General features: G+C 37.9%; 1 protein-coding gene across 3 annotated transcripts in view; it reads right to left on the bottom strand.

Annotated features, from left to right (window-relative positions):
- Nucleotides 1-19659, bottom strand: part of LOC110973754 (casein kinase I-like) — a 45092-nt gene that overhangs the window by 21618 nt on the left and 3815 nt on the right. For all 3 annotated transcript variants that reach the window (XM_022224831.2, XM_022224829.2, XM_022224830.2), the window contains exon 3: nt 11913-12023. In XM_022224831.2, the coding sequence (XP_022080523.2) occupies nt 11913-12023 (111 nt within the window). The remainder of the gene's footprint in view (nt 1-11912; nt 12024-19659) is intronic.

The raw sequence follows: 19659 nt of genomic DNA, 5'->3' as shown, positions 1-19659 counted from the left end.
ATTACACAGACACATATAGGAAATTTAACTGATTTTGACTGACATGACAATTGAGTCAAGAATGTATCTTACATGTAGCAGAGTAGGGTTAATACACGCATTCATAAGGTACCTTTGCGTCTCAGTTAACCTTGTTTTCAACTTTTGTTTCACTCTTTTGAAGCACATTTTACTGCCTTTTTGGTTTTTATGATAATGAGTATTTCCATATTCATGAGCAAAACTGCGATGTCATCCGAGGAAGAAAGCCTCCCTGTAAAACTGATTTGTACAAAAAAGTCCTACATTTTTGTAGATGCTGCTGGACTAAATTTTCTCTTCTTTACTGATTCACTGTTGTTTATGAGCATAGCAATAAGCAAGTATCAATCCCTTTCTCAGTTAACGATATGTTCTCAGTAAATTCTGGGTTCACAATTTAAACAGAAAAAACCTATGCACTGAACTACTGGTATGTTTTCCCTGGATGACATCACAGCAACAGTGCCCTCAGGTGTCCAGGAAAGTATGGATAATTTTCAGTGTTTAAAAAAGTGCACTTATCAATGCATTTAACCAAATAGTAATATAAAAGAACTTTCACAGATTCTATGGTATATGTTTAAAAAGAGTACAAAAATGTAGAAAAAATTTGGTCTTCAAATTTTTTTTACAGTTTATTGTGAGCACACACATGCACTTGTGATCTCAGGACAAAGTAATACTGGCAATTCTTGGAAGAGATCCATATTCTATATTAAATCAGCCACTGAACCAAATGACAAACACTTTGATTTCCTGTGACAATAGTGTAGAGATTGATGGAAAAAATCAGAAATAACGGAGCAACCTGTTGCAAGATGAAGTCCAGTCACACCCACACCTAAACCTACATGGGATTATTTTTAGGCCATTTTTTCCACTTCTGAGTTTGGGCCAAAGTGGAATTATTCCAAGGGTGGTGACTCAGGCACGCTCTGGCAGGATGCCTGAATGTAGGTCTAAAAAAAGCTGGGACTGCCAAACTACATAAACTGCCACTTGAAAATAAAGATTATCGAGTGCCTACTGATACTTACAGATTGCTAGAAAATTACAGTCCTGTAGAAGACACATGTACATGTACACGCACGTACATCTTGTAATGATGCTTCACTTTAACATAGGATCACTTGATGTTTGAGAGTGTTAGAAGAGGAAGTTTATATGTAGCACAGGGTGCCTTGAAAACATTCACTGCAATACTAATATGAAAATTAAGATTTAAACTGTCCAAATGCACTTGAGTAATCTTTTCAGAACTTCACCAACTATAACATTTTCAGTTTAACTTGTCCACCAGAAAATGTGGATTTTAAGAGCATCTGACAGTGACCAAAACAACAGGAATGAGTACTAGTAATGGAATATGAGTCAAAGTCATGCAATCTCCTGTACTGCTCTGGTGGGATTTCTGCCAGTGGGCTTCAAGAGGCACATTCAGTTCCTGTGAAATTTGACTTGCCAATCAGGAAAGCTTCAAAGCATTCTAAAAACACCAATGTGTCCCCTGACCCATTTAGTGTTTAACTCTCCCTCCATCCCTCCTCCCTCAGAGACGCCACCACCAAAGGTCACTTTCAGGTCACGCTGGTTGACACTACCGCATGTGAAGTCCATCAGCTGCTAAATCACCACAAAGAGTTCAAGCCATTGTACCAGTACATGTACACATGGGGGAGACTGCACAATCACCATGAACAAATGGCTTTTCTTATATGGAACACACTGCTAGCCCTGCATGCATGCACGGCACTGGCCTGTACCAGTAGATAAAAATCCACATCTTCATAGCAAGATAAATTCATGGTATATCACATATACATAAGGAGACTTAACTGCAATTTGTAAGAACCTGGCAGTGCTAATGCCAGTCTACATATTGTACATGTGCAATGTACGGTAAATCACTGTCATGTACCGGTATATTGGATGTTCAATAAGTTAAACAACAAACAGTTAGCATGAACATAATTTCCTTGACGAGTCAAAGGCTCAAAATGTGTTCAGGGTCATTCTATTTCTATAAATTAGGGGTCCGATTTTTTTTAGCATCCCTGTCACATTTGACATATGACTGTGTAAGTTCAGAACACATTCTCTAACTTCCCAAAGTGATGAATTAATTCAAATACCTGCCAAACAAATAGAAAGTTTGAAATCAATTTCAGTGATATTTCCTTGTCAAATGACACAGGTTAGGTGTAAAGGGACATGAAAACTATCACACTATTGGACCCAAAATTTACAGAATGACCCTTCAACTTGTAGACATACATGTACTCTGAAAGGATACAAGTGCATGGACATTCTCAAAAGCAGTGTCTTCACAATACTGTACACTTAAGTCAGTCAAATTAACAGTCACAATGCAAAAGTACCGGTATCTCGATGTTCTCCTAGATGTAAATTTTAAACTTGGTGGCTCTTTTAAGGGGACCCAGATTGGCATACATGTTGTGGCTCTTTCCTTGTCTTCCATCTCTGCAACCTGGGTTCATAATCCCAATATACCGGTAGGTAAACATGTTGACTGGATTTCAGTCCTCACCTGATTTTAAGGGGTTTCTTTAGGAAGATAATGTACATGTACATGTACCAGTACGTGGGTTTTCCTCCCACCTCTTAAAACTAAACATTTCCTCATTGTCTCCTTCACTGTGAGGGCCCCAAATGATCAGCTTTCACTGGATTTTCACAAAATCATTGAAACTGGTTCAAACTTAATACAGTAACTAAATAAAAAAAAGAGCACTGTATCTGTTGCCTAATCAGGGCTGTTAATTAAAAACAGTGTTAACTGTGAGGTTTTCTAAATAAAAGGCTCAGAAAACTTAGCAAAAAGCTTCATGTACACATACCAAAGTATTTCATTTGTAAATATGAACTTTGATAGTATTAAAGAGTACCAAAATGCAAGTCCACACAAGTACTAACTTGTCCCCTCAACTGGCTGCACTGTGTTGTCTTTTTTTAAAGCAGATTAAGTTTGCTTTGGACAACAAAAAACAACTTGGGTGACTCATTCATTCCTTGCTCTACGCTGTGGGCAAGTCCCTTTGTTTGGTGTCACACAACGGGTCACTGGATAGGTTACTGTAGATCACATTCTTAGACAGTTTTTGCAATAGTGGCTCAGGGATGACTGCGTACAGTACCTGTATTACATGTGTGCATGTACATGTACATCAAAGTAGGTACATACACGTACTGTGCATGTACAGTGTAACAGCTCAACATGTATCCATGCAGTGACACAAAATGTAATTCTCATACAAGCACATACAGCAAGTACAAGAAATACATATTTTCATCCCTCTGTAGTCCATACATGTACATGTACAGTACATGTATTCATAATTCACTTCTCACTGGAACATGGAAGAGTACATTGTACATGTACGCAAATCCAAGTTGGACAATGAATGAAACAATTATCAACAAGTGTCTCAGTTAGTGAGTTACATACTGTAGATGCTGGTGTACCGGTGCGGTGCATTAGATACAAAAATGGTATAGCCATACACAAACTACATGCACATGGTACACTTAAAATAAACAAAATCAAATATTATGTGTGCATATATACATGCATATACATGTACAACATGTGAAAGAATGGGTACAAGTACATTTATGCACTTGATAGAACACTGCACACAGGCCTGCAGGCAACACTTGAACTGCAGGTAGACAGTGTGTACTTGAAACCAGTACACATACATGTACTATATTGGTACTGTACATGCACAAGGGATTGTTCACGTTATGCATGTAATGTTACGCATACATACTGGTTTGTTATATCATGGAAATAGATTGAGGATGTTTCCTCGGTCAAGAATCCATCACAAGATATACCGCAAAAACATTCATTGAATCGTGAGAACATGACAAATGTTTGCCGTGGTACGTGAGTGATTTACCCCAAGGGATACATGTACATGTACAGTACATTACCTTGATCTTTCCCACAGTTGAAAGGTTAATTGTTTCCCCTGGGGTGCATTAACATGACCTTGGGTACAGGCTGTAACAGGGGTCCATGAGTTCCATGGTACAAAACACCTTGGATCCCTACATCGGCAACAAAAATGTACAGGGTATCCCTGGTACAAGAAGTTGGAAAAATCATCAACCATGCATGTACCCGTACATGCAGATGTATGGTAACCAATACGCATTCCCACCACACACTACCGTACACTGTACATGTACATTTATATTCTGTATACAGGGTACATGGACTTCAAGACTACCAGCACCGGTACCAGCACGTACATTTTTCTTGCAAGCAGTTACATGTGCATGTACATTACCTTATGTACATTCCCATGTTACATGTACCGGTATGTACCGGTACTTTTCAGTTAAACACACACTGTTATTCTTATTCTGCAAAACTGCCTGCGTGTATCATTTACAGTACACGTACAGTGGTATAATATGCACATAATACATACATATAATATCAGTAAATCTTATGTAATTCTAAAATGTACATGTACAAATGTAAGTACTGTATTTGGGGAAGGAAGAAATGAAGATTTTATGAAAACTACTGGTAGATATCAAAATCAGACATACTATGAAGCTGGTACAGTACATGTACATATAACCTTTAGATTAAAACAGTCTAATGCTGATATGTTCTTGAATTTTTAACTCCATCTCCTGAAATCACTGCCTTTGCATTACACTGTACATGTAGATGTGGGTCTTTCTCTTAAATAGGGGGCCAAATGAGTGACATGGTGGTCAAAATTTCAAAATTATCTAAACCAAATCAAAACTTGTTGATATGTAATTGATAATACATACATGCAATAAATGGAAATGATTTTTGCTTTGAATAACTACTTGACGTGTACATAATTTGTGCAGTGGTGCAGGAATTTATTTGACGTGTAACAGAGAAACCAAATCTGATGGTTCTATGCATGTCATTTTTGGTTGGTAAAGGTTTCTTTTCAACTGTTGCCAATTTTGTTTTGTGTACATACCATATATTCTCATCACAAGTTGTTTTTTTTCTGGATAGGGTTTCAGGCGGCATAAAAATGAGCAAACATTTTCCCCCAAAATTCACTTTTTGACTGTTTTTTAAATCATTTTGGAAAGTTTTGTTTGGTTTAACACAGAGTTGCTTAAATAGCAAATATATGGCACAGCTCATAGGTAAGCATGCCATTTAGCTTGTGCACCTTTGCTAGAAACATTAAGTGTTTTGAAGTTTTTAGTTTAAAGAGCTTTATGACTCATTTCACATGTACATGTAACAGAGAAACTGGTTTCTCTGTTACACGTGGGAAAACTGTCACAATACAAACATTAATTTACACTGGGAACTACATTAGAGTTTGTTGTAACAATGGCAACAACATTTCATGTCTGCAGTCAATGAATAGTGATCTCAAATAAATTAGGGATACAAAAATACTCTAAAACCTGTCCATATTTCCAATGTATGGGAATTAGTGCAAAGCAATTTTGATGTCATAAAGCATTACAATTGTCACCAAGCATTGCACATATTGCAGTGGGTTCAACATTAGTGAATAAAAAACGAAACCTTTTGTAATGAAAATGTAGAAGAACTAAGGATTGGGGCTAAAAAAGAATTCTTGTTAAAGGAGAATCTTGTATTTAAAGTGCTGTTATTAACAAGGTTGGACTGTCAAACTTGTCACGCACCCACTGGCCTACTTGAAAGTTAAAAACCTAACTTCTGTGTTTACTGGATAATGAAGAAAATTTCAAAGAATTCGGAGTTACAGAGATACATGTACATACTTAGATGCTGGTTCACATTTTAATCGAGTGGAATGTGAAGAAAGTTTGATATCACGAAGCATTTATGCCAAAAATTTCAACAAAATCCCCACGTCCAATTTTGTGATTTGAGCTGTATGCTAATGTTGTTGATGACGTCACAGCGTGCCGGCCTAGCGGACCATTCACAAAATAGCACCAGCATGCCGAGTCGGCCAGCGCGGCACACACGCGCCGGTGACTGTTTCCTGAGAGGTGTAATGTGCATTGCACTGTTTCCATGTGGTCATTGCCACTGAACGTTCCGCCGCTCATAAGACAGTCGCCGGCGCACGTTTACTGACTTGACACAGCACGCTGTGAATGGACCGCTAGGCCAGCATGTCATGACATCGTTAACGGACACTAGATACAGGTAAACTCGCAAAATGTAAAATGGCGACTTCCAGCTCGACGACATGCATTTCTGATTCGAAGGGGAAATGTGTTTCCTTTCTTCCATTCTGCTCATTTTTTTTTGTGAGTTTTAAGTGGCTATCCTGCTCCTGTATATGTTGAGTTTCTGGTAAATTTTACCTTCATGTCTTGAGAAGAAACCCGCATCCTGTAACTTTTTGTCACAGCGTAACATGCGAGTAACAAAAACTTCAATCGAAATTTCTCGACAATGAAAGAATGGCGGGAACCTGGCATGTTTGTGTCATGTGACAATCACGTGACAGCGCATGCAGGCTTGCAATATGATCCCGACTCAGGCGAACGTTGGAAGTTGCACAAAGTTTTTTGTTTACAACGTAATGATTTTGTGAGTAACTAAAATATTTTTTTACGAGAATTGACAGGGATATCTTCAAAAATGTTTGGAATCATCTCAGACACAAGTTAGTAGGAGATATTTTGGGGATGACTTAGAGTTGATAGTTAAGGTTTTCAAAATGATTTGCAACAGCTTTTTGTTTGTTTTTAACAGCCAAAAATGATTTTCACTTCGTAACAAGTGGAGGAACGAAAAGTTACGTTGTTATATCAGATTATGACGGCACCTGTATTCTCAATTAAAATGAATTTTATTTGGAGATTTATCCGATATCATAATTTACTTTTCTGTTGATAGGATAGTTAGAAAATAAACGATGTGTTTTGCCAGTGGTATGAAATGTCATATGAAACAGGTCTTCAAAAATGTCACACTAAATACCGAAAAAACAGTGAGGAACGATGAGGTTTTGCCCTTGCAATTATTGTGTAAATGAACTTTTTTTAATGTTAATGAACTGAATGTAATCAACACACATTAATTGACAAATACATATGAAAGTTAAAAGGGAAAGTGAAACTGGTCTTACTTTAAATGTTCATGATAATTGTGATGTCCCTAAAATACACATTGGCTCCCATATTAAAATAAAGACCCGCGTACAAGTGCATACATACATGTACACTACACATGTACATGTAAGAAAATCATACACTTCTTCCTGAGATAAGGAAATGGATGCCCACATATCATTACTTGCTGTGCCTGTCAGGGAGTGAAGGATTTTCAGTAGCCATGGCAGCTACATGTACATGTATGTAACTCTGATATGACTCTATGACTCAATCATCCAGTTAATATTGGGAGAAATCTACTTGAGAATGGTGAACAGTTGGGGAAGTTGGCTCTTCGAAAAGCAGAAGACACATGTACATGTATGTAATCCCTAATCACTTCACAGGCTGATTTTTAGTTTGAGTTACTCCTTTTTTCAGCAGTTGTGTGTACAAGTACATAAGACTGAGTACAACATCTTGGCTTTCACTGTCAAATTGATGGTCCTTAATGAGAATCACCTTGAACCTATCGGTACTATAGTATCCCCACCTAAGCTGCAGAATCAAAGTAGCACGTACAGTACATGTACTGTATGTCAACTGACATGTACATGTACATCAATGCCTGTACAACCACAATGGTCAACTACATGTACATGTACTGTACTACCGGTACGTCATACAGCAGCGTAGTAGAATCAATGTGTTACATGTACATGTACATGTACATGTTCAAGAACATGAAACTACATACGTACAAGTACATGTAATTTCTGATTCTTTGTAATGCTTATGAGCATAAATTATGAGTACATGTTCAATGCAGTGCAATACAACTGCACATGGAACAGATCCCAGTGAGACGACTGTTATGTAAAGAACATAAATTTCTTGATTAATCATTGACAAGGTTCTGGTACATGTATACCATTATCAATATTTCAATACATACTTGTGCCCACAATAAGGTTACAAAGGTAAGAGGTCTGCCCAAACAAAGATGAGTTTCTTCTTGAATACCCACAGCACCATTAGCAATACAACAAAACGAATAAGCACAATGGACATGATCCTTACTTTTTATGCACAGTCAGGAATCTGCAAGTTTTGTGCTTTGGATTAAACTCTTAAAACACAAAGAAAGTGTCATTGTTTAGGAGGAGGGGGGCAAATGAAAGATTCTCCTTCGGCGCAGTGGCTCCAAAACAGCTGATTCCTGGTGAACAAGGGGGCAGGGGGTACAGTAAAATGATCTTTAAGCTCCCAAGAGATCAGTCGGATTCCAAACAATGTACATTAAGCATACATGTACGATACATTTTGCATATGATGTACATGAACACTGGCATGTCTAATGGGCATGTTAACATGTTTGCGTTTTACCCATCGGACAGTACATTGAGCCCATGTGCTGCTTTTACTAAATACATGGATGCTGAATGCGATATACATGTACGGTATGTGTGAATGGGATACAAAGGACATTTACATGCACCGTATGTGTACTGTGAAAATGCATTAATTCTGTGCATACGGTAGTGTCCACAAACATTCCTGTTCAATGTTCAACTGTTTGTACATGAGTGTACTGTACTAACTAAATGTTTGAAAATATAGGTGTTTCATCAAGACCTCATAATTTTTGGCTATCACAAGTTCATTTTGATCATCTGATTTGTACATGCACTAGTAAGTGTGCCGGTATATGTACAGCTCATGTGGGAAAGAAGCACATTAGTGCAAAATTGTGTCGTTCTGAAACAAAAGGTGCTCATGACGAAAAGAGCAAAGACTTGATAGCTGACCAAAATAACCACAGTTGAAAGAACCTACAGTATTTTAGCAACAGGAGTTACATGTATGTCATTCTGGTACACAGAAATTTATGTGCGCATACATGTACATGTAAGTGTTCAGTAGTTACAGCTGCACATGTAAGGTCACAAATCCACAGGTACAGTACACGTACAGGTATAAAGAGTGCATAAATTATTGGTAAATAAGAAATATAGGAAATGAACGACATTTTATGCTGCAGCCTCAAAGGTGTAGAATCCAGTACCGTAAACTTACAAAATACTTCCTCTTTAAAGTACAATTGTACATGTATACATATGGTACATGTATGTAAAGCTCTGTAGAGATTTTTTCAAATTAAAAATACCTAAGCAGACACCAAAGTCAACACCTGCTCCAAATATCCAGCCTGATAACACAAAGAACCTTTCTCTTTTTTTATGGCAAAACTGATGGCCATGTAATCACAGCATGATGACTGTGTCTTCAATTCGATGAGATTTATCAGTAGTCAGTTTTGCAAATGTGGGTATACAAAGAGAGCTCAGTTCAAGGAGATAATCTCCAAACCCATTTGGAACTGAAACGTTAGCATTTACATGAACACAAGTCCTCAAACACTAGACAGGGGAAATATCGTACTTTGGAATGGTTATTTCCAAAACCAAGTTGTGCATGTATGTGCGTGACATGTATGGAAGGGACATACACTTGCCCTACCCTGATCAGTGTTTCAGACAATAATGAATCACTAGCCTTCCAGTTATTTTTCAACATGAAACCAGTTCTCCCACAATGAACAATAGGGAGCAACCCCTGCTGCACCCTCCAAACCCAGACAGCAACTGGGATCATTTGTGGCCTGAAGAGGGCAGAGCCCCAAGTACAGGTTGAATTATGTACATGACTAAACATCTTTAGCATTAGACGTTTTCAAGGCGCCTGCTTCAACAAAGGACACAGGCAGCCAGGAGGCAATCAGGCTCAACAAGCATTGTGCTTATCCAGACAACATACAGAGCAGCCAAGGTCCAAAACATTTTGGACTGAGTGGGTGCCGCTGAATGCAAGAGCAGTATGGAGTCAACAACCCACTCTCGAGTTGTGATTGAAACTTTCTGAAATTGAGTGAAAGATTAAGAATGGGTTGTACTGGTAAATGAGTCAATAAAACATTATCTCCAACAACTGGAGTTGTCTTATTTTATTAGCCAATTAAAATCTGATGAGTTACAATGCAGAAACTGAATGTTGGATGGAGATAAAAAAAATTTGCAAATTTGTGGCAAAATCACTGTACGGTACAATACAAAGACTCGTTATAAGTACATGTACATACTGCACCTTGAACTGATTCAGATCAATTTGGAGCAGTGCTTTGCAGTGAGTTCATTCACCATGAGAGACTCGGTCAAAATATTAAGAAACAATGAAATAACGGTACGTATGCAAAGGTATTCAAACTGAGTGTTGTTCAGCTAGCCACTAAACACAGTAAGTTTCAACCTGTAAAAGCAAAAGCAATCTCACCTTCATGCTCTACACTTCAGTAAAGGCAAACAGAAACAGTTTCTGGGTTTCAGTATGGCGGAATACATGTAATTCAGCATAGAAAGATCTTATTTTTGTATCAGTACATGTAACCATATTTCACTATCAATCGCTCTACTTTGTCCGGAGGCACAAGTGACAAAATATAAATCACTTTGAAAGGACTAGTTGCGAGTCTTTTCTCGTTTGGATTTGAAGAGGAAATGGAAGGCTTTGTCAATGTACACAAGTAAGCACAAACAACACAACAACTTCTCAAATCAAGCCTCGACCTGCCAGGCAAGTTAACTATTTTTGCACTGGCCTGCAGGAAGTTTCACTAGCCCACTGGACATTGTTAAAGGGTTACAGAAATAGAAAACTGGGATCGCGAACCGCCAAAAGGAGGTTTTTTTGTGGGCGGGGAAATGCAGGATCTTTTATTCATTTGCAGTCACAATTAATGGGTAAACATTAAATTTATGATGTTTTTGAAATAGTTACATATTCATTGTTATTTTGAAATACTTCATGGAACTAAATATTTTCTATTTCTGTAACCCTTTAAGTAAAACCATAGAGGAAGGACATAAGAGTTTGAACTGCCCAGGCTATAACATCTGGCCAATTGCCGCTTTCTGGCATGCCCGGTATGTCCATAGTGCCAGAGTTGTAACTCCTTCTGTGTCCTTCCTCTACGGTAAGACTAACTTTGAATGTCTTTTTTGAACTAAATTTTTTCAACTGCTGCAGTGGAGCAATGCTAACAATTTTGAAACTTTAAAATTGGAGGATTCAAAACTGTTACAATTAATAATACACAGCACATACATGTATAATCAGCATATCAGCATTTTTAACTTTTGTTTTATTCAGCTGTACAAATGTACATGTGCAATGTAGGTGTTCTTTAAAAGCATGCCGGGCAAGGTAAAGAATGCATTTTACTAGTTTTTTAATAAACTATATGTCGGTCTAGTGCCAAGATCAAGGCCTGTCAAATGTTTAAAGACATGCCTAAAGTACATACATGTATATTTTACTGCATGAATCAAAGAGTATGTTATGACACTTTTCACACAATTTCAAGTGCTTGTCTGCAATTTCTGCGACTTACAATAACCTGTTACAGCGTTATATATATTGCTTTACACATGTCTTCCCAAGTTCCCATCCAATGCAAAAAATATATACATGTACGTGTATATCAGAACACTAATTTCAAAATCACGAGCTGGAAAAATTTTACCTGTCCACCGACTTACAAAACTCTATACAGATAGCTACTGTAAAAGCAGCTGTTAATTTTTTTTCTTATTTTTGTAGCTGAGCTAAGCTAAGTTTAATCAACAGCGGACCAGTGCATAGCACAACTGCACAACAACTTTGCTGTGTGAATACCACAAATGGTACAAGTGGCACACTATTTCGACAAAGTGCTGGGCATTTGTCAAGGGGAAAGCAGAAAGAGGGAAACTCACCACCTCCCTGCATCATGCGGTAGAACTTGCTCTCTATATGGAGCTGGGGATGCTTGGACTTGACACATTCTAACTTGATGGCAACCTCTTCGGCAGTTCCAATATTAGTCCCTGTATATGCACATGTAGTAATCACATGAAATCCATGAGTCTGCAGAATATCGATAGATACCGTACATTTGACCTCCAGGAACACTCACATTGGCAAAAACCTGATGCTATTAAATGGAAACAAAACTGGATCAATGACAAATGAACTTTACAGTTACAATGCCATCTGATCAATCTGATCCCCATGGAATTAATATACATGTACATGAAAGCTGTCAACAGACATGACATTCCACAAACTTTGCAGGAATAAATGGTTGAACAAAAAGTTGGCAAATACATGTACTTGTGTACATTAGCCACTTTGCGTTATGTACATGTAGATACATAAAAACCACAAACAACAAACACCCCCCTAAAAAAATAAACCTTGAGGCTTACCAGATTCAATGGTTATTTGTTCATAAACCTCAGATGACTACATGTATGTGTACTGTAACTCAAACCTTTTCCTTTTTCTTCAAGGGCTCAAGGTGTCACTAACCAAGGAATCAATCAGTAAGGTCAGTGGCACCAATGGCTACACACTTAAAGGTAGTGTACACCATTGGTAAAATCACCCAAATCGGACTACCATATAATACTGAAATATCTTACTAGAAAGTTCATAACAGCCTCAATCAATCTGCAAAATATTTCCGCCCTGGATGCTGTAGTTTTCGAGCAAATAGAAACTTTGTCCTCTTTTTTATGAAGGTCGGCTGACCATCGTGAAAGAGTTCATTTCTTTTCGAACATCACATTCTTCAACAGGTGTCAATTTTCTTCTGTGTAGTGTTTGCAGATGTTGTGAAAGTCTCCATTAATAAACGGGTAAACTCAAAAGCAGCTTAAAATATACGGACAGAAATTTACCAAAAGCATTGTGAACTGAAATCATAGGAAGCTGAATGTAAGGTGTAAAGTGGAAATAAATTGGATCAGTGTGAAGTTAGCTTTTATTTAAGGAAAGGATTTTCTAAACGTGAAGAATTCCAAATCACCCCTAGAGCATAACTGTATAATCCCAATATGGTGGCTGTTCCGAGCAGAATGGTGAAAGGGATTTTCGTCAACAAAAAGTATAATTTCCATACGTTCAACCTCCTGTGTTTCGGACAAAATTTCTTCTTTGCTTATAATTATTAGTAAATCAACTATAAGAATGGAATTTTTCGACTTTCATTGACGTGTAAACTGACGTGAACTGACGTGTGGTGCCCTTTGTTCATTTCCGTCTTTTACAGTTGTGTTATCTCTGTTGCTTGTTATTTCACTGGTAATTTGTTTACTGTTAAAAAGAAAGAACTGCTGCATGGCCCATCTAGCAAGGACACTAATCCAGCCCACCAAAATTGGTAATTTTGAGCATTTGAAAAAGTTTTGGTTTAATGACAACACTCGTTCACGCACTGCAGTGCAGTGGTGCGGACCCTACTGTTGGGATCCTTGAATTTTCACTTCTAACAATTATGTATGGAGCAACATTTCACCTCCCATCTCAAGAAAAGTGAAATTTAATCAAACTCCAAACATTCTGATTCAGAAATGTCGATTTCATATTCCCCTACAAAGTTCCAATGAAATTTTATTTTGGCCAGATTTTCTGATTTTTTTTTTCCGAAGTACAAAATGAACTTTTTAAAATCATGCGCCCAAAAATATGTAAATTTTTTCTTTTTACATTTTTTAATTAGGTGAGAAGAGGTAATAATTCTTTACTAGAATTTATCAATTTTATAGAACATCTGGAAGTTTTTGTGGGATTTTCTCAGATATGTTAATAATAACGTTCATATCATTCACTCGTCACCCAGCACCAGATTCAGGGCGCTGGGTGACGAGCAAATTCATACCAGACCCATCTACAAAACGCCGTGCATATTGAAGTATACAAGTCTTACATGCATCCTTTGGTTCGCGACAAACATGCAACTTGTTAAAAAGCACAGTGATAGGCCTTTGTCTAAAACTACGTATTCACAGTGCCAAAAGTTCCACTTTTGGGTTTCACAACCCCTCCCCAGTGTCTGGTCAGGCAATGGGCCTCAATCCACAATGCTACCGGTACATTGTCGAAGAGGCGCATTACTCCAAGGTAAATTCTCAGCCTTTGAACTGCTCCTTTTTAAGGGAATGAGAAAATGTCATGCCTGTTTCCTACCCTGACCCTGCAGATGTTGTTTGCTTATACTACCAATGCCCTGTAATCCATAGATTTTATGCAAGATAAATTATAAGACCTTCAATTTAAGCATTGAAAATGCCACTTTTTTTTTTATTTTTCAAAAAGGAGTTGACTCAAACATGAATCAAGTCAGTGGAATGTAAGTTGCAGTGAATATCACACACCGTAATCAGCCAATCTTGTGAAATTACGACAAAAAACCAGTGGTGTTCACTACCCAATAAGCTAGGCCTCCCAGAAAAATGATATCACTTAAATTATCTGTGTAATCTCTGAATCAATGACACACATTACTTACACCTGTTCATTCTGTTGCCATACTCGTACCCAACATTTATGCACAAAACGAGTTAACGAGTTCAACAACAACTTCAGCAATTTTTGTCATCTCTGACCAATACAAGTATGCTTAAAATGCAACACTGAACAGAAATTGAATTTTAATTGGTGAATTAATAACTGCATCATACATGTACATGAATACATAGTCACACATACCGGTACAAGTTATCTACCAGGTAGCATCAACAGACTTCAGTGACGTCATTCTTTGTTTACAAATGCACTTTCCAATAGAGACTCAGTGGATATTCTCCCAATTCCCTGCCATAGCTAAGCGCACATGGAAACAAAGCGTGACGTCATGTTGTTGTACATGTATATTTAGGTTTCTCTCTGCTGCATTTCACACAATCATGCATGGACATTTGTATGCTTCTTTGGATAAACAATGGATAAACTGTCAGTGCAATGCACTATTCCTCAAGTTCGCCCACTGTGCATGGCGGATATGTCTCTGTCACTGTTTGTATATTAAACAACATGGGATTTCCCATGATGTCTTGTTGGGGAAAACAAAAAACCTTTGCAAAATTAACTATTAAATCATCAACAGTCTTCAAAGTACAGTTTACACCCTTAAACGTCTTTAACTTGAATATTTCAGTCTGAAGAACAGCTGTTGCATTACTCAAAACATTTTACAAATGACTTCAGAGAATAAGTTGACTCCAGTCAAGCACTGTACATGTACATGTACCTGTATAGGCACCCCGAGTTTTGATTGTTGCAATACCAGGAAGTCATCCCTCACTTCGTGCTTCTCTGATGTCAATGACAGAGAAAGATCAAGAGATGCAAGTGGGAAGTACAGTACATGCACTGCATACATGTACATGTAGTGTATGCGTACAGTGTACATGTACATTATGATGCACTTTCGTAAGTGTACAGGTACATGTACAGTACTAGGAAGGCCTATATGAACAGCACAGTGAATAAGGGTGCACATGCATGAACACAAGAACTCAACAAGAACTTTTTAGTTGGCACGTACATGTACATGTACATACATGTCTGCATGCATGCAAGTGTACACTACACTGGACGAACCTGTGTGCTAAACAAGTTGCAATGGATGTCATTATAAGTACTGCATTCTTGGAAACAATATTTGAGATGTGTGCACTATTCTCAACTACTAGTATAGTGTATGTACCGGTGTATTAAGTCTAAATATGAATGTCCATCATTCATTGAGCACTACCCATGTTTATTCACTACCAAACGAGCACAATGCCAGATACAAGAGTCACGGTTTGCATTTTTGAAGGGTACAATAATACATTCCTAGAGCACATGTACATGTACGTAATGCTGGTATGTACATGTACACACAACAACATTCAGGAGTTGAAATGGACTATTGGCCTTTGGTGCCATTATCAATAATTCACAAAGTGTTATTTTCATTTATGATCATGCTCATGCAAAATCATAGCCCTTTCCCATCCCCCAAAATATAAAATATTCATATTTAAATCATATTAATTCTACATTATGAAAATTGAGGTTGGTCCATTTCGTTTCTGAATTGAAACCAATTCATTATAATAATGAGGCAGCCTAAGATGGGGGCAAGCACTGGCCTTGGCTTGCACAGAATTTCATTAGGTAGGGCCGGCCATGTGTGTGCTCAATGACCAGTAATGAAGGCCCTTCAGGAAATTGGCCAAACAGCTAATGCTGCACTTCTGGGGCCGAGGGAGTAAAGCCGCCTAATGCTACGTAATCTCATTTCTGAATGGTTGATTTTAGCTTGGAGTGTGAAAAAGGATAAATTGAATATGCATGTCTTCGTGGTTGTTTTCCCTTGAAACATAGAACAAGTGATTTCTTGAATTCAATACTGTGCTGAAGAAACAGTGCAATTCTAAACAAGTGCAAATTCACTTGTACATGTACTGTACATTGTATCTAAAGTAACAAGGAAAGGTGGTAACATTTTGTGCATGCAGGTCACCTCATTAAAAGCTTGGACTTTATAAGACGTGTGGAACAAAATGACTAAAAGATGTGCCTTCGTATGAAAAAGCACACATGATCTTAATCTAATGAGTTCATTTTATCATGCTATTTTCTCCACTTTTTTGAACTGGGCATGCACATGCACAGTTACCTGTACATGTACTGGTGAACTTATATTTTGAGAAATGTGTCCTCTGGTATTACGTTATGCAGTTGCCCTATGGTATGTAGGGCCTACATGTACAGTACATGTACATGTTCATGTTTGTAAAAATGTACAGTACATACACATCTACTGGTACCACGGAATACTGCTCTTATATGTAGTTATGATTTATAACTTACCAGTACTTGGAATGTCCCTAGTTTGCCCAACTGGACATGTGTACAATGTATGGTGTACTACACACGTACACGTATGTACTACTCAGTAGAGTGCTCAACAATTTAGGGCATGGTAACATGATTTGTGATGACTACAATTTTACCGAGTGAGAAGGATTTTAACTACCGGTACATACATGTAAACTGCTAGGAAAATAAAAATAACCTACATGTACATACAATATTGTATGGCTTCAAAAGAGTAACAAGTTTTCAGAACAGAAAGCATGCTTGGGAGTGGAAAAGAATATCCATTAAATCTAAAGGGAACTTTCTGACAGAAGTACAGTACATGTCAAAATGTTACAATCTTGGTTTTATTAGCTAAGATGGCAAAGTACACGTACCGGTACAGTACATGTATAACTGTAAGAACAAGTTTTTTATAAAACAACAAATTTCCTGCAACCAAAAATCTCTAATCCAGAGGTTTCTTCCTGGTATGGCACAGTTTGGAAAGATTTTCCATTTCATTTGGTATAACCTTCAGTGGAGGAGGCTGCAGCAATGATTTCAATTGATGCCAGTGTACAGTACACAGCTCAAAAAAGACTAGTCTCCTTTTCCAAGTCATCATGTTAATGAAGCCACGGTTATACATGCAAATGCCTTTGGATGAATGACATCATGCAGCACACTGTCATCTGTGTGAGCACTAATTATCTGTGCAATGTCAAAGAACCAGACCGCCCACCAGGAATTTCCATTATCTTACTGGTCAAAATGAGGCAGCACCTTCTTTGTTATGAATATTAATTCTTTGTTATGAATATTAATTCTGCTACCTGAGTTAGTAACAAATGTAAAGAAAAACACAAGCCCTGAACTGAATCACACACTACTAGTAGGTTCTCTTTTTTCTCAAGCACAATGCGTGCCGAACATGGACTAAAAATTCATTGATGGTAGATTGACAATTGCCTTTCTAGGCTACATTTGAATACAATGTAAAACTGAGTTTCGAACCTTTTTACCCCAAAAAATTCACAGGGGTGCATGCCACTAAATTGGTCGATTTCTAAATGCAAGCCCATTAATATTTTGTGATCCCATGATCCCTTTAAAATAAGAGGTGCCATAATCGGGTCTAATCTTAAAGATATTTCCATGACTCGCTAATTTGGGATTTGCAGATTCTAACTTGGGGTATTTTGTTCACAACAACCCCCAAGTTGTGGGCCTATTTTCCAAAGCGGCAGGCAGCTACATTCAGATATGCATGTTGTGGGTAGTTTAACTTTTATTTGGGCGAACATTTTGGGGCAAGGTGAATAAAACAAAATGGCATAGCTAATCCTCATGAAATAAAAAAGAAAAATGACCTTCTGGTCGTAATCTTGAATTTCCAGTGAAAGAAAAGAGGCCAACCTCTTTCTAAAAGTCACTACATGGGCTATTTCTTTCCAATTTTGCACTGTTTTCTAAGGGGAAGCATTGCTCTAAATGGGTACATGTAGATTTCTACACATGAACTCATTAATATTTTGTGATCCCATTGGGATTTTACAAAAGAGGTGCCATCATCGGGAGCGATCATTTATTTTTATAAAACACGAATTTGGGACTTCTAGCATCCAACTCGGTGTATTTCGTTCACAAAAACCTCCAACCTGTGGGTCTATTTTGCATAGGGGCGGGTGGCTAGACTGAGAGCTGATAGCATAGTTTTACTCCTACATGTATTTTGGAAGTGTTTTCGACAAGGGCGAATAATTTGCATGGCTAATCCCGGTAAAATTGAAACGGAAAGTGAACTTCTGGCCATAATCTTGAATTTCCAAATGGAAACAGGTCAACCTCTCCTTGAGAGTCACCAGGCACTTTTTCTGTCCGAGTTTGCACTGTATTCTATGGGTGCGTATTTAGTGTCGTACACCAATGCTTTAAATAACGCCTACATCAGTTGCAAATGCGACCAAATTTTTGCCAATACAATCATATTTTCACCATAAAGTTGTCATTTGTGGCCTAAGATAGCTTAAAAGCTACATAAAAAATGTACTTGAACAATTTTGAGTATGCTTAAAAATAAAAAAAGCAATGATTACTGTATGTTCTCAAAATTCATGCTGAAAAGGTAAATGAATGGCAGCGCAAGTCGCATAGTGAATTTAAAGCTACCGGTAACCGTATGTATTGCGATCACACACACGGCCTGCAAGCATGGGAAAAGAGGCAGTGTTGGTTAGTTCCAGATCTAACCATACGTTGTTGATACATTGTATACGGACACCAGGGCCATTTTATAAACCGTGGCTTGGGTTCCATTTCTGCTGCAGCGTAAATGAAGCCTGAAATGGAGCTCATTCCGAAATTAAATGGTGTCGCTGTGATTTTGAGTGTCAGCATGATTTACGTAGCAGGGTGTCCCGCGACATGCTGAAACTACAGACGTCATAATGTCCATGCCTGAAACCCCTTGATTTCGTGGATTTACCTCATCAGCGCTTGTGTACGTACATACATGTATATGCACATTGTGTGGTATACATGTACGTGTGCCAGGCCGGGTCATGATTCTACAGCATGGATGGATGATGTAAATACAAGGTATTTGTACTACACGTTTGTACGTATGTTCATGAATATTCAGCACACATGATTACTAAAATTTCATAAAAAAGCAGGCGCCTACATTTTTCCCAAAGGCTACCAAATAATTTTTTCCTGTTTAAAGGGTTGCGTGCAACCATGGGCGCGTACGGGGGTATTTAGTGTAGTGCAATCATAGCCATACAAACTGTTCCTTTTTTACTTGACAGAAGTTTCAAGGAACAG

Source organism: Acanthaster planci, linkage group LG07 (genome assembly GCF_054643075.1).
Source record: "Acanthaster planci isolate LZ-2023a linkage group LG07, COTS_SCS, whole genome shotgun sequence".
Classification (NCBI taxonomy): domain Eukaryota; kingdom Metazoa; phylum Echinodermata; class Asteroidea; order Valvatida; family Acanthasteridae; genus Acanthaster; species Acanthaster planci.
Note: the sequence above shows the minus strand (reverse complement) of the source record. Positions and strands in the feature narration are given on the sequence as shown.